The 23,081-nt window shown below is 39.4% G+C and overlaps 1 protein-coding gene across 5 annotated transcripts in view; it reads left to right on the top strand.

The window, feature by feature from the left end:
- Positions 1–23,081, top strand: part of LOC140734403 (ecto-NOX disulfide-thiol exchanger 2-like) — a 285,185-nt gene that overhangs the window by 219,312 nt on the left and 42,792 nt on the right. For all 5 annotated transcript variants that reach the window (XM_073058298.1, XM_073058301.1, XM_073058300.1 and 2 more), the window contains 2 exons: positions 19,112–19,218; positions 21,013–21,127. In XM_073058298.1, the coding sequence (XP_072914399.1) occupies positions 19,112–19,218; positions 21,013–21,127 (222 nt within the window). The remainder of the gene's footprint in view (positions 1–19,111; positions 19,219–21,012; positions 21,128–23,081) is intronic.

Below are 23,081 nucleotides of genomic sequence, written 5' to 3' on the forward strand. Positions count from 1 at the left end.
AAGATTAATTTATGAGGAGTGTCTGATGGATCTACAGAGTTTAGAAGAATGAGGGGAATCTCATTGAAACCTGTCGAATATTGAAAGTTCTAGATATAGAGTAGATGTGGAGAAGATAGTTCCTGTAGTGGGTGAGTGTGGAACCAGAGGGCATAGCCTCTGTATAGAAGCCTGTCACTTGCTAAAAGTTGAGAAGGAATTTATTTTACCAGAAGGTGGTGAATCTGTAGAATGCATTGTCACAGACGGTCGTGGAGGCCCAGCCACTGGTTATATTTAAAGTGGAGGTTGATAGGTTCATGATTAGTTAGGGTTTAAAAGGTAACAGGGAGAAGACAGGACAATGGGGTTGAGAGGGGTAATGAATCAGCCATGATGGAATGGAGGAACAGACTTAATGGGCCAAATGGCCTAATTCTGATCCTATGTATTATATTGTTTGAGGCATGGAATCCAGGAGAAAGGAAGTGAAACCCCCTTTTACTGGACATCTCAAGAAACATGGCTAGTTAGCCCCTCGCTAACAAGCCAATGGACTGACCGGGCAGAAAACCACTTTTCTTGAACTCTGTATGGCTAGGGTCAATATGACTTGGGTCCCACCAGACCAGGAAAGCTGGGATGTTTTGACCACCCGCATCCCCAGTCTGAGCGAATACTGCTGCCCACTTGCAATTACATAGAAACATAGAAAACCTACAGCACAATACAGGCCCTTCGGCCCACAAAGTTGTGCTGATCATGTCCCTACCTTAGAAATTACTAGGCTTACGCATAGCACTCTATTTTTCTAAGCTCCATGTACCTATCCAAAAGTCTCTTAAAAGACTCTACCATATCTGCTTCCACCACCATTGCCGGCAGCCCATTCCATGCACTCACCACTCTCTGAGTAAAAAACTTACCTGACATCTCCTCTGTACTTACTACCCAGCACCTTAAACCTGTGTCTTCTTGTGGCAACCATTTCACCCCTGGGAAAAAGCCTCTGACTATCCACATGATCAACTCCTCGCATCATCTTATACACTTCTACATACGTTTGTAGTTCCCAAATCGAATGAAGAAAATATAAAGTTTAGATTGGTGTCAGAAGAAGCAACCAAGCTACAGAAACGAGGGCTTGGTAACACGGTGCCTGCGCATCGATTACAGGTGGATTTGGAATGTAAAGGTGCCCCACACGTTGTTGTTATTCAAGAGAGCGCTGTGAAAAGGCCGAAATGTAAATGCGGCCTGAGGGAAAGGTTCGAACTGAAACCCATCAGCCTGCATGGTCTTGACGAAAGGGTTAGCTACCTGTGTAACATTAAATCATGTCACCTCTCATCCTCCCTAGTTCCAAGGATAAAAGGCCGAGTTCACTCATCCTATTCTCATAAGGCATGCTCCCCAATCCAGGCAACATCCTTGTAAATCTCCTCTGCACCCTTTCTATGGCTTCCACATCCTTCCTGTAGTGAGGTGACCAGAATTGAGCACAGTACTCCAAGTGGGGTCTAACCAGGGTCCTCTATAGCTGCAACATTACCACTTGGCTCCTAAATTCAATTCCACAATTGATGAAGGCCAATACACCATACGTCTTCTTAACCATAGAGTCAACCTACGCAGCTGCTTTGAACGTCCTATGGACTTGGACCCCAAGATCCTTCTGATCCTCCATGCTGCCAAAAGTCTTACCATTAATACTATACTCTGCCGTTATATTTGACCTATCAAAATGAACCACTTCACACTTATCTGGATTGAACTCCATCTGCCACTTCTCAGCCCAGTTTTGCATCCTATCATTGTCCTGCTGTAACCTCTGACATCCCTCCACACTATCCACAACACCTCCAACCTTTGTGTCATCAGCAAACTTACTAACCCATCCCTCCACTTCCTCATCCAGGTCATTTATAAAAATCACGAAGAGTAAGGGTCCCAGAACAGATACCTGAGGCACTGCACTGGTGGACAACCTTCATGCAAAATATGACCCGTCTACAACCACTCTTTGCCTTCTGTGGGCAAGCCAGTTCTGGATCCACAAAGCAATGTTCCCTTGGATCCCATGTCTCCTTACTTCCTCAATAAGCCTTGCATGGGGTATTTATCAAATGCCTTGCTGAAATCCATACACACTACATCAACTGCTCTACCTTCATCAATGCGTTTAGTCACATCCTCAGAAAATTCAATCAAGCTTGTAAAGCATGACCTGCCTTTGACAAAGCCATGCTGACTATTCCTAATCATATTATACCTCTCCAAATGTTCATAAATCCTGCCTCTCAGGATCTTCTCCATCAACTTACCAACCACTGAAGTAAGACTCGCTGGTCTATAATTTCCTGGTCTGACTCTGCTCACTTTCTTGAATAAGCGAACAACATCCACAACTATCCAATCGTCTGGAACCTCTCCTGTCCCCATTGATGATGCAGAGATCATCACCAAAGGCTCAGCAGTCTCCTCCCTCGCCTCCCATAGTAGCCTGGGGTCCATCTCATCTGGTCCCAGCAACTTACCCAACTTGATATTTTCCAAAAGCTCTAGCATATCCTCTTTCTTAAGCTTTTCAGTCTGTTGCAAGTCATCACTGCTAGCACCAACATCCTTTTCCGTGGTGAAGCAAAGTATTCATTACGTACCTCTGCTATTTCCTAAGGTTCCATACACACTTTCCCACTGTCACACTTGATAGGTCCTGTTCTTTCATGTCTTATCCTCCAGCTCTTCACATACTTGCAGAATGCCCTGGGGTTTTCCTTAATCCTGCTCTCCAAGACCTTCTCATGGCCCCTTCTGGCTCTCCTGATTTTCTTCTTAAGCTCCTTTCTGTTAGCCTTATAATCTTCTAGATCTCCAACATTACCTAGTTCTCTGAACCTTTTGTAAGCTTTTTTTTCTTCTTGACTAGATTTATTACAGCCTTTGTACACCATAATTCCTGTACCCTACCATAACTTCCCTGTCTCATTGGAACGTACCTATGCAGAACTCTACACAAATATCCCCTGAATATTTGCCACATTTCTTCCATACATTTCCCTGAGAACATCTGTTTCCAATTTAAGCCTCCAATTTCCTGCCTGATAGCCTCATACTTCCCCTTACTCCTACTAAACGTTTTTCTAACTTGTCTGTTCCTAGCTCTCTCCAATGCTATTGTAAAGGAGATAGAATTATGATCACTATCTCCAAAATGACACCTGACCAGGTTCATTTCCCAATACCAAATCAAGTACGGCCTCTCCTCTTGTAGGCTTATCTACATATTGTGTCAAGAAACCTTCCTGAACACACCTAACAAACTCCACCCCATCTAAACCCCTTGCTCTAGGGAGATGCCAATCGATATTTGGGAAATTAAAATCTCCCATCACAACAACTCTGTTATTATTACACATTTCCAGGATCTGTTTCCCTATCTGCTCCTCGATATCCCTGTTACTATTGGGTGACCTATAATAAAACACCCAGTAAAGTTATTGAGCCCTTCCTGTTCCTAACCTCCACCCACAGAGACTCCGTAGACAATCCCTCCATGGCGTCCACCTTTTCTGCAGTCGTGACACTCTCTGATCAAAAGTACCACACCCCCACCTCTTTTGCCTCCCTCCCTGTCCTTTCTGAAACATCTAAAACCCGGCACTTGAAGTAACCATTCTTGTCCCTGAGCCATCCAAATCTCTGTAATGGCCACCACATTATATCTCCATGTACTGATCCATGCTCTAAGCTCATCCGCTTCTTTCACAACACTCCTTGCGTTAAAATAGATACATCTCAAATCTTTGGTCTGAGCGCGTCCCTTCTCTATCACCTGCCTATCCTCCCTCACACTCTGTCTCCTGGCTTTCTCTATTTTTGAGCCAGCTGCTTCTTCCCCAGTCTCTTCAGTTTGGTTCCCACCCCCCAACAATTCTAGTTTAAACTCTCCCTAGTAGCCTTAGCAAATCTCCCTGCCTGGATATTGGTCCCCCGGGATTCAAGTGCAACCCGTCCTTTTTGTACAGGTCACACCCAATGATCCAGAAATCTGAATCCCTCAGATTGGAGAAAATCTCCAATCCCTCAGCCACGCATTTATCCTCCACCTCATTCTATTCCTATACTCACTGTCACGTGTCACTGTAATCCCGAGATTGCTACCTTTGAGGTACTTCTTCTCAACTTCCTTCCTAACTCCCTGTAGTCTGTTTTCAGGACCTCTTCTCTTTTCCTACCTATGTCGTTGGTACCAATAGGTACCACAATCTCTGGCTGTTCTCCCTTCCTCTGCAGGATATCTTGGACATGATCTGAAACATCCCGGACCCTGGCACCTGGGAGACAAACTACCGTCCAAGTTCCTTTGGCAAGAAATAATAATTGTACACCATATGCAATTATAAAGAAAGTATATTTACAAATTTCAGTTTTATGGAACAATTGCAGGAAAAAAGAAAGAAAAATAAAATAAAATAAAAAGGGCCCTTTACAGTTAACCTAGTCCAAATGTGCACATAAGTTGGAGCACATCTTGAAGTTGTCTTTAACTCACACACTGGACCCACAGTCTGCATGAAAGAACACACCACCTTCCAAATGTCACTTGAAATCCATTGCGAATAAATGGGCTCCCCCGCGGGAGTACTGGTCCTTCTTCTTTAAAGTCATTTATCTGTACAAAGCAACTTGTGCAATAGGGATGGCATCCTCAGCCACCTTCCCTCCTGTCTTCTCCCAGCTCCTGCCAAAAAGCCCTCGACCCACACCAGTGTCTGTCACCAAAAACCTCTTCACCTAGCATTCTCTAGTACCTTCTCCCAATTCCACCATCCTGATTGGCTGACACAACATTCCTAAGTTGAACATCATAGCTCTTTATCTTTAGCTCAAACCCAAACATGCTAAAAGCAGAACAGACTGCTCTTACAGAACTGCTAAAATGAAATACCTACAGCATAGCAGTAAAAACCTTAATCAAGTTGTTAGAGAAGTAATGCCAGAAATATAAGATAGTTGATGTACAGTTTGGGGCCGTATGTTATAATATCTCATGCTATCATATTCCTCTTGTATAGAGGAGGCAACAGTAGGCAATATGGCCTCCAAATGTTGTCCTTCAGATCGAAATCACTTCCCATGTGGATCTTCCAACTGGATCGTAAAGTGTACAATTCCTTCATGTCTGCCTATTGAGTCATTCTTGAATGTACGAAAAACAATGCATCCTGTGCCCTCTGAAATAGAGAAGTCCAAAGATTTACAGCAATCCTTGAAGTTGGTCTTCACCTCAGTCCTAATGATTGACTTCTTACTGTAAGATTACACTCTACTTTGATTTGCTTAAGCCAAAGGAAACAATTTGCCAAACTTTGACAGAATTTTGTAATGAGGTCATCTTTCATTTTCTGAACTCTAGTGAGAGTAGCCTAATTGTATGTAATATGTCCTGCTTCATTCATTCTAGCAAATGTAAATTGCACTGCCTGTAAAGTGACATGGGGCATGGAATTCAGAGCTTCAGCTGGTGCTGTTCATGTGGTTTCATTATTGTCCTGTTCAATAAAGGCCAATTTATGGCTTGTTACCTTAATTGGTATTATATCTCCATATTAAATTTTAGTAGTTTGTACAAAGTTAATATAGAGCTACAATAGCAGTTTAAAAAAATATATACTTGTTTTAATTATGAGAGGCATATGGTTAGAGAGGGGAAATTTAAAGTTGGGAAATATTTTTTATATACAGAGATTAGTAGGTGCCTGGAACATAATGTACCTTTTATGGTCTCCTGCCAAGTGCATATTGTCATTATTTTTCCAAATAATATTCTACCTGCCATGTTTTGCCCACTCCAAGTATTTTCTCTATATTTCATTATATATAAGAACATAGATCAGTACAGCACTTGACAGGCTATTGGATTCACAATTTTGTGCTGATCTTGATGCCAATTTATACTAAATGTCTTCCTCCTGTGTATTATCCATTTCCCTCCACTATCTTCTAAATCAAGTGAGAATCTAAGAACCCCTTAAATGCCACAAAACTACTTGATTCCATTACTACTGGAGTAACCTATTCCAGGCACCTATCACACTCTGTATATAAAATCTTGCTCCTCATGTCACCTTTAAATTTTCTATTATAACCTTAAAAGTATATCCTCTGTTTAACATTTCTACCCTGGAGAAATGATCTAAATGCTTATGCCTCTCATAATTTTAAAAAAAGCTATGACGTTTCCCCTCAGCCTATGATGCTCCAGGGAGAACAATACAGTTTTGTCTAATGTTTCCTTATAGTTGATTACAACTAATCCGGGTAGCATCCTGGTAAAAGTTTTCTGCAACCTTTCCTTGGTCTCCACCTCCTTTTTATAATGAGGCCACCAGAACTGCATGCAATACTTCATGTGTTCTGACCAAAGTTTGTTTTCATTAATGCAGTATATGACTTCCTTACTCGTGTACTCAGCACGCCTGCCAATGAAGACAGGTATGTCATATGCTCTGTTTACCGATTTATCCACTTGCATAGCCACTGTCAGTGAACTATAGACCTAGACCCCAAGATCCCTCTGCATCTCAATGCCATTAAGGGGTCTACCATTAACTGTACATTTTCTCCTTTTATTTAACATCCCAAAGTACAAGTCCTCACACTTGTCTAGATTAACCTCCATTTGTACTTTTCTGTTCATATCTGTAACATATATCTTGTTGCATTCTTTGGTAGTCCTTTACACTGTCCACAACAACTGATCTTGGTGTCATCCACAAATTTGCAAATCCACACATTACATTTTCATCAATGTCATTGATATATCACAACAACTGATGTCCCAGCATTTATCCTTGTCACTCGTCACTTTCAGCTAGAATAACAGCCTTCAAAGCCAGCTTACTGTGTTATTGGTCAAGCCAATTCTGAATCCAGAGTTGCATTTTATCCTGGATCCTATTCATCTTTATCCTCTAAATCAATGAGGAACTATTTTATACCTTAAAACACAATTAACTGTTTAGTCACGAGTCCCAAAATGTTCACCCACAATCAAGGCTGTCACTTGGCCTGGCTCATTTCTCAGAACCAGATCCAGTATGCTTTCTCTTCTAATTAGACTCTCCACATACTCTTTCAAGAAACCATCTTGAATGCACTGAATAAATCCTGCCCCATCCAAGTCTTATATTAAGGAAGTTCGAGTCAATTCTGCGGAAGTTAAAGTCCCCCACTATGACAAGCTTGTTGGTTCTGCAGCTTTCTATATTATGTCTACATACAAACCCCATTTCCAGAAAAGTTGGGATATTTTCCAAAATGCAATAAAAGCAAAAATCTGTGATATGTTAATTCACGTGAACCTTTATTTAACTGACAAAAGTGCAAAGAAAAGATGTTCACTAGTTTTACTGACGAACTTAATTGTATTTTGTAAATATACACAAATTTGGAAATGGGGTTTGTACTTGTTCCTCCACCTCTCAGTGGCTAGTAGTGGGCTATCAGCATTATTTCATCTTTCTATTTGTAGAGCACCCAATTATCAGCAGTGGAACCCCCTCCACCATTCTTACACCCTTTTCTGGAGCATTGAGTATCAGTTCTGTCCCTCATGCAACCAGGTATCTCTAATGGGAATAACAGCGTACTTTCAAGTGCTGACCCCGACTCAAAGTTTATTCTCCTTACCTGTAAAACTCCTAGTATTGAAATAAATATATTTTAGCCCATAAATCCCACTGTTTATTAGCCTGCTCCTTACTGTACTTCCTTTCCGTCTTACTTGTCATGCTTTTTTACCCTAAACCCTACGACCTGTTGTCCTGCTGTAATGGTGTCTATCCCCTTGCTACTTAGTTAAAACCCTCCCAAGTAGCACTAGCAAACTTCTCAGTAAGCATATTGGTTCCCCACCAGTTCAGATACAAGCCATCTTGTTTGTTCAGGTCCCATCTGCCCTGGAATGATTCATAAATCTGAAGCCCGCCCTCCTGCACCAGCTCTTTTTGTAATTACCTGGTTTTCTGTATTAATTACTCATAAAATGTGTTCTGATCTTCATCTATACCACAATAATAGACAGGCACAATCTGCCTAAACTAATAAAATCCTGTATTTCTTCTCATCAATACTGGGTACACCATTTAAACAATCACAGTCTAGGTTCAAAAAAAGTATCTGAACCTCTGGGGTAATGCCTTCTCCAAAAGCTATTTGGAATCAGATGTTCCAATCAATGAGATGAAATTAGAGGGCTGCGTTGTAGAGGTGCCCTGTCTCTAAAAAAGACACACAAAGTCAGGTCTTAGACAGGTCTTTAGACAGAGCCTGCTCTTCTCAAGGAAGATGTTTATGTGCACCATGCCTCGATCAAGTCACAAACAAGAGAAAATATTAAAATGTTGGAAATCCAAGTAACACACAAAATGCTGGAGGAACTCAGCAGGCCAGGCAGCATCTATGGAAAAAAGTAGTTGACGTTTCAGCCAAGACCCTTCGGCAGGACTGGAGAAAAAAAAAGATGAGGAGTAGATATAAAAGGTGGGGTAACATAAGGTGATAGGTGAAACCGGGAGAGGGAGTGATGACGTAAAGAGCTGGGAAGTGAATGGTGGAAGAGATACAGAGCTGGAGAAGGGGGAGTCCGATAGGAGAGAGCAGAAGGCCATGGAAGAAGGAAAAGGGAGAGGGGCCACTGGAAGGGATGTGTTGGGCAGGCAAGGAGATGAGGTGAGAGAGGGAATAGGGGATGGGGAATGATGAAGGGGGCGGCATTACCAGAAATTCAAGAAATCAGTGCTCATGCCATCAGGTTAGACGTTACCCAGATGGAATATAAAATGTTGTTTGTGGCCTCATCGCGACAGAGGAGGCCATGGATTAACATATTGGAATGGGACTGGGAAGTGGAATTAAAATGGGTGGCCAGTGGGAGATCCCGCTTTTTCTGGTGGACAGAGTGTAGGTGCTTGGTGAAACACTCTCCCAATCTATGTTGGGTCTCACTGGAAGCCATACCCCGCACCGGGTACAGTAGATGACCCCAACAGACCCACAGGTGTAATGTTGCCTTACCTTGAAGGACTGTTTGGGGCCCTGAATGCTAGTGAGGGAGGAGGTGTAGGGGCAGGTGTAGCACTGTTCCACTTACAAAGACAAGTGCCAGGAGGGAGATCAGTGGGGAAGGACGAATGGACAAGGGAGTGCTGTAGGGAGCAATCCCTGTGGAAAGCAGAAAGTGGGGGGGAAGGGAAAGATGTGCTTGGTGGTGGGATCCCATCGGAGATGGCGGAAGTTCCAGAGAATTATGTGCTGGATGCGGAGGCTGGTGGGGTAAGGACAAAAGGCTCCCTATCCTAGGTAGGGTGGTGAGAGGATGGAGTAAGAGTAGATGTGCATGAAATGGAAGAGATGTGGTTGAGGGCAGTGTTGATGTTGGACAGCATGCAATTGTTGAAGGAACAATTAATTCAAAATTGTATCAAGACATTTTACAGGAGAATGCCAGGATAGCAGTCCATCACCTGAAGCTTAATACAAGTTGGATGATGCAACAAGACAATGATCTGAAAGGCAAGAGAAAATCAACAACAGAATGGCTTAAAAAAAAAGAAAATTTGTGTTTTGGAGTCCAGACCTTAACCCAATTGAGATGCTGTGGCATGACCTGAACAGGGCTGTTCATGCAAGGTATCCCGGAAATATTGATGAATTGGAACAGTTTTGTATGGAGTAATGGTCTTAAAGTTCCTCCTTGCCATTGTGCAAGTCTAATCAGCAGCTACAGAAATATTTGGTGGTGATTACTGCTGCTAAAGGAGATTCTGCCAGTTATTAAATATAAGGGTTCACATTTTTTTGAGCCTGGACTGTGAATGATTAAACAATGTGTTCACTACGGACATGAAAAGTACAATTGTGTGTTATTAGTTTAGACAGATTGCGTTTGTCTAATATTTTGGCTTAGATGGTCAGACCACATTTTATGAGTAATTAATGCCAAAAACCAGGTAATTGCAAAAGGTTCACAAACATTTTCTTGCAACTGTTTATTGAACTGCACCATGTCTCCATTTCTCATCCCATTAGCACTTGGTGTGGTTTATAATCCAGAGATCACAACTCTGGAAGTACTGCTTTTTAACTTTCTACCTAGCTCCCTAACATTACTTTTCAGAACCTCATCCCCTGCCTGTGTCACAGGTTCCTTTATGGACCATAACGTCTGGCTGCAGACTGCCCCCTCTCAGAACGTGCTGTACCCCCTGCAAGATATCCTTGACCCTGGCGCCAGGGAGGCAAGACACCAGGCTGGAGTCTCAACTGGGCTTACCTGAGCCCTTTACTATTGGGTCCCTATCAGCATCACTCTGCCTGACTTCATCCTTTGCTTCAGGGCTGGGCAGGGTGCCACTAATCTGGCTACTGCTGCTGGCCTTTAGAAAGTCAAACTGTTCCCCAACCCCCCTCAACAGTATCCAAAGGCTATATTTAATACCGAGGGGAATGGTTGTTAACCCCCAGACAACAAGGACACATTTTTCTTTTGTTTAAACAACTTTGCTTTCAACATCACCGTTCAATATCTGAGGGCTGCCACCTTTACAACTTTCCACAGTTCCTCCTTCTCCCACACACATGTGCATAACAGGGAGAGTGCTCGTAAGTATTTGGTACGTACATATTCCAAATGAACAGAACTCAACAATCTCCCATCCTTTTTATCTATATATTAAAAAATTAAATTTGAAAAAATTTAAAGACAATTGTAGTCCAAACAATTCAAATGTCCACTAGGCTATGAGAATTAGTTCTTACCCTTGATGTTAATACAATTCTTAAGGTACCAAATGCCTTCACTAACCGCCTTTAACAGCACCAGAGCTGGAGTTCCCTCCTTTGTGAGGCAGTCAGCCATTTGTTCCTTCGTGGTTGACTATAGAACATGATGAATTTTCTGTGCTTGGACAGGTTCTTTGATGCTGTTTATCTCTAAATGAAGCCTCTTCTCTGTGAGTGCCTTGGTGGATTTGATGGCAGCAACCAAAGAGTAGTTGTCAGTGGCACAAGTTGTTTGTTGACTGTTCTTGTTTGAGTCACCATGGAAAAGCTCAAAATTCTGTGACCAAAAAAACAGCATTATCAATACCTTCAGACATTGCAAGAATTTCTCCTACCAGCATACTCCATGCAACTCTTCGGATCCTTTTTGATTGCCAATAAAGAGGTGAAATTCTTCCCATTTCTCCCATCAGTACAGTAAAATGTCCCCCTTGAGTCCCTCCATCAGGAAGATTTCCAAGTGAGACGTCACTGAAGACAACAAGCCTTCTTTTCCAAGCTATCTAACGAGCTATCTTTTCCAAGCTGTTGAAATTTCAAGACTACTTTTTCTGATTGAATTCTGCACACTATCTTGTTTGCCTCACGTAAAGTTTGTACTGTGGTATTTTTTGTGCTGGATGCCAAGTTGCTGGTATCAAACGTCATGTCCGGTCTGCTCAGCCTTGCTGCCCGTAGAACCTGACCTATCTTTGACCTAAGTTGCTCAGCTTCAGCTTCACTGAGGGGTGCATCCTGTTGCGTGGCACATGAGGATTTTATGCGGATTGGCTGAGGGTTCCTGATGTAGCTTTCTTGGTGCAGTTGTATGTTCCGCCAACAGTAAGGATGCTTCATAGCAGAATCTGCCATCTTCCTCCCGTCCAACCTGAAAAACTGACTTTAGAACTGAGGGATAAGTGTTGTGGCAAAGTTTTGTGAGCCTCCATGTATGAAGTCATCTACCTAACATGCAAGTACTCCAATCACATGATGTCCTGAATCTTGCCAGTAAAAAAAACAACTGGATCCACTCATGACATCTTTCCACCTGTTTTCAACATTATTTCCTTGCTCCAGTTCATGTAGGTCTACAGCTACTGTTTCATTGTATTCAGATGCTAGTGGCAGACCAACCACAGGCTTGAACTTGGGCTTTCCTAACTTTTGGCATGTCTCACAGCTGTCAAATATCTGCTTTAGAATGGAAAAATAATCTCCATATTTGTTTCCTGACTGCCCAAACTGCTTGTGAAGTTTGAGCAACAGTTTGCATTTCTCATCTACGGTCATGTTTTGTGTAACAATACTTCATTCTCATAATGATTCTCAGTAATGCCTTATCTAGGATGGTTCACACAGTGATGTCCAGAGCTGGTGAGCTCAAAAGACACGGGCTGTTGAAACGTTGCTGTTTGGTCATTCTCCATATCCAGTACGGCTCCTGCTTTCTTTAGGAAAGATTATCCACTTGGCATGATTAACTTATTATTTAATTATTTGTGGTTTTATATTGCTATATTTCTACATTATTCTTGGTTGGCGCGGCTGTAACGAAACCCATTTTCCCTCGGGATCAATAAAGTATGTCTCTGTCTGTTACTCAAGCGTAATAGAATGTTTACTGGTACCACCTCCCTTTCAATGTAGCACTTTGTCTGCCCTATTATTGTGAGAATTTTCACTCTTTTGGTGGAATGTACAATTTTATCATCTCCAAATTTGAATGCTTTGTACCTAAGTGTATCTGTGTTCACCAGTTTCTGCACTTCATTCTGGTTTAGTTCACTTTCAAGCCATTTTTCTCCACTCACTGTGTGTGTGCGCATGCTGTATCAATAACAGCAGATTCTAAAGCTTCTATTATCAAAATCTCTGCCTCAAATGACTCTGCATTAGTAAGTGATTCCTTCACAATGTGATTATGCCATTCTTTTCCATCTTGAGGTTTGTTATTTTCTTCAGTTAGCTTGACTTGTTCGGTTTTGTGCAGACAGTTTCATGCCCAGTGGTAAATACTTCGACATACCGCACATTTTGATCTCCTACCGTACTTGTTTGTTGGATTTGTGCCAGGTAATGGTACCCTTAACTGGTCCCTCTGTGATCTACGCTTGCAAAGCTCTTGTTTCTGTTCAGAGAAGTATGCAGTTTTCTGACTCAAACTAATTCCGACCATTGTCTTAGCAGCCTTTTCTCCCAAAACCCTCTTCAGTGCTGATTTCATAGATGCATATGAAAGTTTTTTCTTTCTTTTCAAATCTTATTATTATTATTCAAAAATAACACAGGTACATCAAAGTAACAACACTTATAATGTCTCAAAAAAAATTATCTTAAAGATTGAAAATTTTTGTGAATTAAAAAAAACCTACTAAGCAAGAAAAGTGAGAGAAAAAAAAGAAATCCATTGGGAGCTATTGTCATTGTACAACCCCGGAGCCATTGTCATACAGAAAGCTTCTAAAAATAAACATCAAACCGCCAACAAGAAAGAAAGATATATCAAAAAAAGTTTACACTTAGATCGTGGAGGAAATCTATCAGTTAACTGAAATGATAATAACGAGCAAATGAGCCCCATCTCTTCTCAAAATCAAATAAAGGTTGATAAGCGTCCTTTACTTGATTAAACAGGATTGGGAGAAGGAACTCAATTTGACTTTTATATGGGAGGATTGGACGCAGATTCTGAAGCTGGTTAACTCTTCTTCAATCTGTGCTAGTCATTCACTGATTCAATTTAAAATTGTACATCGTTACCATTTGACGAAGGAGAGACTTTCTAAAATATTTCCCAATGTTGACAAGTATTGTGATATATGTAAAACTGAGTTAGCTACACTGACACATATGTTCTGGTCATGTTCTATATTAAAACAGGTTTGGAATTCAAGAAGTCAGTCTTTTCGACAATTTCTAAAGCACTCAGAATCAACTTGCAACCTAATAAATTGACTGTGCTGTTTGGAATAATTCCTCAAAATATCCATGGTATTTCTGCGTCTGACCAACATGTTGTTGCGTTTGTTACATTGATAGCTAGGAGGGTCATCTTGTTGAAATGGAAGGATATATCAGCTCCTACTTTGTCACAATGGTTCTCTCAAGTGATGCTATGTCTTAGCTTGGAGAAAATTAGAAGCATATGAAAGTTCTGTGCATGCAGTTAACGCTAGGTCTCTGTCCTCTATGTCTAGACACATAGTATCAACAATTTAACAGTTAATACAGCATCAGGAAGTTCCATTTTGTATTTACGCATGAGGCTGCACTTTTGTTCAAAATCAATAATATAATCAGCCATAGTTTTAGAATTGTCTCTGGAAATTTTGTCAAAGTCTGAATATGCCTCATGAATCCGATCCTTTTCCTCCTTCAAAGAAAACAGTCAAGTGTATTTATCAGCATATTCATACTGTCATCTTTGTTCAAGTCTTCCAACGAAATTCTCATCATGGTCTCTCTTGCTCTTCCTGAAAGCAACAACGCAACAGCCAAGGCTTGCTTTGTCTTCTCCAGTTCCGTAACAGGAGTCCGTATTCCAATTTCATTTTTCCAGCTTTCGTAATGCTTGCTCTCGTCAAATGTCAGCAGGTACCTATAACTGGTAACCCTCCTTTGCTTCTACAGTTAATGCCAAAACATGCTTTTTTTGTTTTAACAACTTTACTTCCAATGTCTCCCATCAATACCTGAGGGCTGCCACCTTTACATTCCACAATTTCCCCTTCTCTCGCGCGTACACGCATAACAAGGAGAATCCACATGCGTACTAAATACTTATGTAGCCCAAATGAACAGAACTTAACATGGCCACAGGGGAATCTAGTCAGGGGAGTCTGACTACCCAACACCCTCCCCCCCACTTCTCCTTGTGGTCACCCTATAAATTGCCTCCATATGATCCTGAGTACATTCATCTGTGCCTCCAGTTTCCTGACCTAGTCTGACAGGACCTGCTGCTGGTGTACTTCCCACAGATGTAGTCACCAGGGAGACTATGAGTTTCCTGACTACCCACATCTTGCAGGAGGAGCTCTGCCTGCCACTTTGTGCAGGCTAAGTCATATGTCACATAACAAAAGAAAAATAGAGATATTAAATGTTCCTACCACCATTTACCTGTGCCTCTTGACCAAAGCCTCAACTCCCCACTGCACGCCATTTAACCCTACCTTTCCTTGATTGGCTGATTTGACCGAGTTGCCACACAATCAAAAATAACTTTAAAAATGCTGCTAGCTTTTTACCCTCGATTTCTCTGCCAGCTGCTTGCTTGCTCCCTCCCCTCAACTCCCTTTCCAACCTGATCTGATTTATAAAAATGTTACTAGGGCTGGAGAATTTTAATTATGTCTGGCTGTTTCCTTTTGTAGTCAATTCAAAATGTGTAAAACTGAGGGCTAAAAAAACTAGGATCTATTCCTCAGCTAAAAAGACAGTAACTTGGTAACATAAGTGTAAGTTATTAGTTAGGAACGAGAGGCATTATTAACTATTTTTAAAGATGCATAGTCTTATAGGTATCCAGTGCGCGTTACTTGAAAGGGTCACAAAGACAGAAATCAGTATAAAATTTTAAAGTTACATGAATGTTTATCACGTGCTGTAACCCAAAGTCTACAAAACTAGAGATGGGATGTGGAATTATTCTGTATTTGTAGAGGCGTGAATGGGGAAGAATGACATCAATGTTATTTTCTTGGAGATTCGGTGTGTTTAATTTTTGAAGTTTGCTTCAGGCATTTTTTATATTTTCCATTCCACATCATTCTTCTGGCTTTTAATATGTGGCACTTCAGTCACCTTCACCTTTCTTTGACACCTAGATGATGTCTAAACTTCCAGTTTTCATGTTTGCTGTGGACTCTTGTAAGTAATTATGTTGGCTACCATTTCCTGTCTGCACATAATTTAAAAATTTCTTTTGACTAGTCAGTCTCACTGGCCACATGCAGAATGCCATGATTTGGTCTATACAACCACAGTGGATTCCAACGGTACACTGAAGTGCTCCAATTTTGCTTACAAAACCTTGCTCTCCATTGCCAAATAAAAAATTTGTTTTATATTTAATACTTTTAACTTGTTTCTAGCTGAGGCAGAGTAACTTAATAAGAAAAGTCTCCCATCTTCCCCTTTGCCTCCGTGCCCATTAAGATCAGTGAAACCTCACACCTGCTATCTGGTCTATGTTATTTCTCCAGGGAAATACCAAGATTGGGTTCTGAGTACAGTGGCAGGATAAAAAGACTTTCTAAATCTGCCAGTGGGTTCTAGATGCTGTTCTTAAAGTTTTCAAAGCTAAAAATAAAATTAAATAATACATCACTGATGGAGTAAATTAAAAAGTTACAGAATTACTGTTACAAATATGATTAACTTCTTCCAGAAAAGTGCATCTCCATATCTTCCAATGTTTTAGACACAATGCACAGTACAGATCACCTCTATGGCATTTATAATGTACCGCAGACCCAAATGTTACACTGATGTTTTTTTAAACAGAGAAGAGAACACTTTTTGTTGAGAATAATAGTTTCAAATAATCTTCTGTTTTAGTCTGTTGAATGGGTGATAAACAATGATCTACATTCTAAATAGTTTCCCCTATCTTTTAGCTTCTACAATTCTACTTCATTTAAAAAAATTAAGGTGAGCTTATTTCAAAAGTTAAAGTTAATTGCACATATTTAACATGTAATTCTATCATTGGGGAAGTTTGCACCAGTTATAATGAAATCTCCTCCCATTCCTGTAGTCCACCATTCCCACTCTTCCAACTGATTTTCTCCTGCCCACTGAAGCAGCTTTAGGTTCCACCATTGTATGCATCACTCCTCATTCGAGAATACCCATGATCGTATCTTCCATATTTTTGAGAGTGCAGATCTGCAGAATACTGCTTTAAACTTACCCATGGTGAAGTATTCAATATGTAAGAAAAGATGGGAATAATGCAGTTTAAATTCTGCTCATAAAAATAACGAAATTTGACAGTAAATGCAATTTTTAAGAATTTCTGGTTTTGGTTACTATCTAGCATAGTTATTTAATGAAAACTGTATTCACCTTACTAAGTAGCTGAAAGTTCTCTTTAGCTATACTGAACTTGTGTTTAATGCTGTTAAATTTGCAAGATGTGCGAACTTGATCTGGACAACAAAAGTGGTCACCTCAGTGTGTTATTGCAATACAACTTATTGATGCCACTGATTGCGTGGTAGAATACTGATGGTAGAAAGAATGAATATTTAAATTAACTGCATTGGATGCCCTAAATGTTATCATTCTATTTGGGTGTTATTGTAGTTGCACTCATCCAGCCAAGTGGAGAGCATTCTATCATGGCTGTCATGTGCCTAATGGATTGTAATAAAAAGCTTTATGGAGTTGCAAAGTGAGCCACTTGCTGTTAAGTACTACATCCAGTCCTCTCTTGCACTCAGTGCAAAGGTGCAGAATTTGATATAATGGCATAGGTTGTATCATTGAATATCAAAAGGATATGGATGATCCAGAGTACATATATAGAATGAACATTGCATATTGCTTTTCAGCCAACTTTGATTTTTATCTAGGTGTTGTAGACAAGACATCAAATGCTGCTTTAAATAAGGCACAATGCAATCACCAATAAGATTTTCACTTTATACCTTTAGATATTTTAACTGAAATCAAATACTCTATTTGATGCTCACTTCCTGAAATATTCATTCAGTTGTTCCTTGATGTGTTTTTCACCTTCACGTCTTCAGCCTTTCTCTCTGACACAGCTTCTGTATGTGTGTCATCCTAGGAGGTATCCTAGCATCTAAGTTAAAACTGTGCCCCCAAACAATAATTGGAATCCCAGATCTCTTTATCAGGTTCAGATCTTTATTATATATTGCATATTGACTAATTTCTCACTTCAACTTTCTCTTCTCTGGAGTAAATCACAAGATAGAAGCAGAATTAAGCTATTTGGCCCATCAAACCTGCTCTGTAGTTTGATCATGGCTGATTAATTTTCTCTCTCAAGCACTTTCTCCTGCCGTCTTCCTGTAACATTTGATGACTTTACTAATTAAGTACTTATCAACTTCCACTTTAAATATATCAAGTGGCTGCTTAATATGGTGACCAGATTTGTACATAGTATCCCTTTATGAACTGTATTCCACATCGTTTGTTTCTTCACCTATCATTCGAAGTGCTATTCTTTGATCCATCTTCCCTCTTTATTTGTTTTGCAATTATATCAAAATTAATCTCAATTCTTCGATGTTGTTTTTAGGAAGAGGAATGATCATGAGGTCAAAATATATGTTGGCAGTAAATTTTCAATAAATTAACAATGAATTACCTTCCATTTTCCAAACTTTACTATTTCTATCCTAGTGGATGTTCAAATATCACTGGATCTCAGTGCATAATAAAACATACTTCTGGTAGGAGAGGATAATTTAGAGCCATGTTACCTCAAGTTATTCTTGAATGCAACTTTGGAAGCAGCTTTTCTTCCCAGCCCTATTGTTATGCATGATCTGAGAATATAGAATACATAAATTTATATAGTTTCATTTAAAACAAAATATTTGCCTGTAAATTAAATCCAGGTGTTTCCAAATGGATCTCACACTTCTTTACGGAATCTTCGTGTCCTCAGCACTTCCTACAGTCTTAAACCATCCTATTGGCTTTGCCCTCTTCTCCAGTGTATTATTGGTGCATAAGAGTGAAGCAGTTTTGACTTTCAAAAGTCACTTTAGTTTTCTAAACTCCTCCCCCATGTATGATTATCTTTTTTTATTTTCTATGGTAGTAGGATAGATTTTATTTTTCTTCACTGCTTTATGGGTTCTGTATAAAGTATCATTTAACGTAAGTTATTAGATGTAAGTAGATTTTGCTGGCAATGTAGAGAATTAATAATTGATAAAAGTCCAGCTGCTTTTGTTCAACTGAAGTTACAACATTGTAGTGAAATTCAGGTCATGATTATGAGAAATGATTCCAGTTCATGTCGTTCTATTTTAAAGAGCTGTTTTCTTAGTAGAACAGTGTAAGTTTGATTCTTAATGTTTAGGGATATAAAATTGTAAAAACATTGGGCATTGAACCTGAAGAAGGTACGTACTCACCTACAAAGTTCTGCAAAGTAAGTATTTGTTGGGGTCACTTAACACTGATCACAGAAGTGCACTGATCATGATAGCCTGCTTGCCTGCTGACTCCCTTCCTCTTTTACTTCTCTACTCCTCACTTAATGCCTGGTGGGACCATAAACTGGGTTGTTTGACTCCTTTGTTCACCAAAGTTGAGCAGATTGTCTCCGTTTTCCACTCTGCCTCCAAGCAAAAGGCGTGGGACCATTTCTCAAAAGCTCAACGCAAGAATCTGCATATGTGGCGAAAACAAGTAGAGGTTAGTAATTTTCTAATTCTATCATTTTTCAGTGTGCATATACAATTTCAAGAGAGTGTCTTAATTTTTGCAAACGGAACATAATCTGGTTTATCTGTGGGTGGGATGGGAACAATCAGTAAAAATATTTTAGCCACCCTAGGTATATTATTGCTGGGGAATTGGATACCTTTCTGGCCAATTTGCTGTCATTAAGCCCTTCCAAGTTTGCTCATTTATGCACCTGTCTCAGAGACATTAGAAATTATACTAAAACTAATATAACTTTTTACTTCAAAGAAATAAGTTTTGGCTTAATAGAATATATTTTATTCAAATCCATTTTACAATTGTCAGTCACTCTGCTAACATACTGTGCTACCATTTTTTCTTGCATTGTAAATTGGAGTGACATTAAAAATATTATTAAATATAATTTCAAAAGTAAATTATTTTGTTTTCCATACAGTCACTTGGAATTAATAATACAGTAGGTTGAAAAATTCTCCTTGGTTGCTTGTGCTAAACATGCAATATTGCATTAGATGCATAATGTACACAATGCTTGATAAAGTTGATATTATGCATTTACTGCAAGCATCAAGAATAAATTTCTACCACTTTATTCATGAGGGTTTTTACAGCTAAGGTAAGTTAATACATTTTGGTTTGAAGATAATGGACCATCCACAATTGCATGGTGGGAGACAAAACAGTTTATGTTCATAGGTATTCTTTGTCATATTTTCCTTTAAGAAATAAATAATAGCTGCCTGTTATTTGTCATTGTTAGTCCAAATGTAGAAGTACCACATCTGTAAAAATATTTAATCCTTAATTAGCACTGTTCCAGTCATCCCTCCCACCTCTGCAGAAAATTGGTGAGTACAAATTGAACAAATTTCTAAAAGAGTTCAAGGGTAGAATTTATGGTGGGTAAATTGACCTTAGTAAGTAAGGTGTGTCTCATTCCATTCAATTCTTGGGCTTTCACCTTGTGTTCCTCTATAATGACCTGGCCTCCAAAGGTAAGTAGATTTTCAATAACATTTACATCCGCCATGTTTTAAGTGTTTCCCTTGGAAGAAATAGGGTAAATTGAATTTTTAGACCAAAGGAATGTGCGGTAAGCCCATGTGGAGTCGAGCCCAAATGCTGAAGGACTGCTGACTATTTACAATTAGACTTAAAGCTAGTAAGAAGACAAAGCAAAGGTGATTATATACTGCTCAGGGCTAATAAAGAGGAACATTCAGAAGTAAGGAAAGGGATTAATTTCCTAATGCTTTGTTCTGTTCACTTTTCTAAAGAACAAACAAGCAATTCATTATGTGGTAAATTGTAAGAATCGTATAACTGGTTTTCAGGAAGATTGAATTTTACCAATCTTACCTTGACTACAAATAATATGGGATCTCTGTTTCATTAACCCCTTCAATATGACCTAAACTATTCTTGCCTACTTGTTTCATTATTACTCTATCTTAAACTTTTACACATTTTTCCTTTTAAAATTACAGGCATTTATAGACATAGAGATTTGTGTCACATCTGTCATCTTCTGAAATCATTCAGTTATTTTGCTTACGTATTCACAAATTGTGTTCTGCAATTTTCAGGTTTCAAACACAATTTGTTTTTTTTTCAAATAGCAAATATTTGGAAGATTGATCCCTTGCTGCTTATGGAAGCCTCTGAAATTTAAGCTTACATGTGAAAAGTGGATGGCAAATAACTGGCATTGGAATAACAGCCAGTTCTACATATGTAATGTTCCTTTTGAAATCAATCAGTAGCTTTTCTCCAATTCTACAGGAAATTCGTAACATCCATAATGATGAGCTTATGAGTATTCGTCGTGAAGAAGAAATGGAAATGTCCGATGAAGATACGGAAGAAATGCAAGCAAACAAAATTACTGATGAATCAGGTATGAAGTCCTGCAATAACCAATTTTTTTTTCAGTTTCTTTTAGAATTCAGCAATTATTTGGGTAAAGGGTTATATGCCAGTTAAGAACTTGAAGAGAAAGTGTCACATTGAACAATCACAATATATTGCATTTATACTGTAACTTCAAAATAGTCATATGCCCAAAGCATTTCACAGGAGTGTAACTAGTAAGTTAGTACCTCGCCAAAGATGAAAATATTTGGTTTAAATTTTTGCAATGAAGTAATTTCAAAGCTATGAGTGCTTACTATTCTAATGGAAGAAATATGGCAGCAACTACTGAGGTACAGACATGTAAAATCAAATATGGAAGCCTAGAAGTTGTTGATGATGATTCACTAAAGATTAAATGACCTTACAATCTGTCCCAAAATAATCTTCAGTAATTCAGCTAACCAATGAGAACTTTGGGTAGCGGTGAGTGAAACTATTAAAAAAATGCTGTGAAACTGTCGCACATTGTAGCTTGTGCTATATTTGAGCTTTTTGCATCATGAATTTGCGCATTTAAGTATTTAATAACCTGATCAACTTTTTAAAAATTGTATGTCTCTCCATCACATAAATATTTAAAAATCATAGTAATTTTAGAATTTCATTTTTGCAACTTATGATACCTCAGCAGTTTCTTTAATTGCATTCTAATCTGTGCTCTGCAAAATGATGAGTTCAGAAAATTATGCTATTTAATTTCTCATTTTAATTCTGAATCTCTTCAGTATAATTGCCTTCTTAGCCTTATAACATCATTTCTGAATACCAGTGGTTTCTTTAACTGATCCGATATCTTATGGTCCACTCGAAACTGTACTCTGATTGAAACGGATACTGATGCAGGTGAAGCTCATCCACAAAACTTACCAGGTGTTAGTTGTAATAAGCAAACTGTGATCTTGTTTGCTCCTACTACAGAGACAGAGGAATAGTCGACGTTTTGAGTTAAAACTCTACATCAGTATACCATGTCCTATTATAATATCTTGACCTAAAATTTAACTAACCTTCTGCCTCCACAGAAGCTGCCTGACCTGCTGAGTTTCTCCAGCAGTATTTTTTCCCACTCCAGATTACAGCTTGTACAGTCTTTTGTGTCACTAGATCTTTGGCAGCTTTCTTCCAAATCAGCACTGCTGGGATATTAAGATGAGTGATTCAAAACTTAGCTAAAGAGGGAGGCCCAGATGCTTAGATGATTCAAGAATTTTATTTGTGCATTTGAGTGAAAGTGAAAAGGAGCAGCATGGATATAAAATTAGCTAAGGGATGAAATCAGAGTTGCATTCATTACATGAAGGTTTTGCTCAAAAGACGAGAGTCATGAAGTCTTAAATCGGGGCACTGGTTCTTCAACCCATCAAGCATGCATTTACTCAAATCCAACAGTAATTGCATTTTATTCTTCCCACATTTCCACCAACTTTTTCTAAGTTGCACTACTCACTTGCACACCAGGGGAATTTAAAGTGGCCAGTTTTCATATCAACATGCACAAGATATCATACCTCTGTGACATGGGAACCAACCAAAGCACATGGAGGATACCCATGTGTCTGGTGACAGCAGATTACTTACTCACAGTCTTGAAACCAGTAATTCTGCTTTTGCCTTTGACAAACCCAAGTCTCTGACCAGATCATTTAACTCAGATTGAGTTATCAGATGAGGCTCACTTGACATAAAGGGTTCAGTATCTGTATCAGTATCAGTGTCGTTATTCATTCCTGGCTCATGCGCCATGGCATCTTTGTCTGCCTCCTCTAGACTCCATGTGTTTGGTGACTTTGGTACTGAAAGACTACCATTATGTGGACTTTCGAGTACCTCTGGGCCAGGCTGTAAGATCAACAGTGCATGCTCTGCAATAAATGTAAGGATCCCAGGCTTTGTCTTGGTCGCCAATTTTAGAACCCAAATTAGAACTCATAGGTTTT

This window comes from Hemitrygon akajei, chromosome 10, assembly GCF_048418815.1.
Source record: "Hemitrygon akajei chromosome 10, sHemAka1.3, whole genome shotgun sequence".
In the NCBI taxonomy this organism is placed as follows: Eukaryota; Metazoa; Chordata; class Chondrichthyes; order Myliobatiformes; family Dasyatidae; genus Hemitrygon; species Hemitrygon akajei.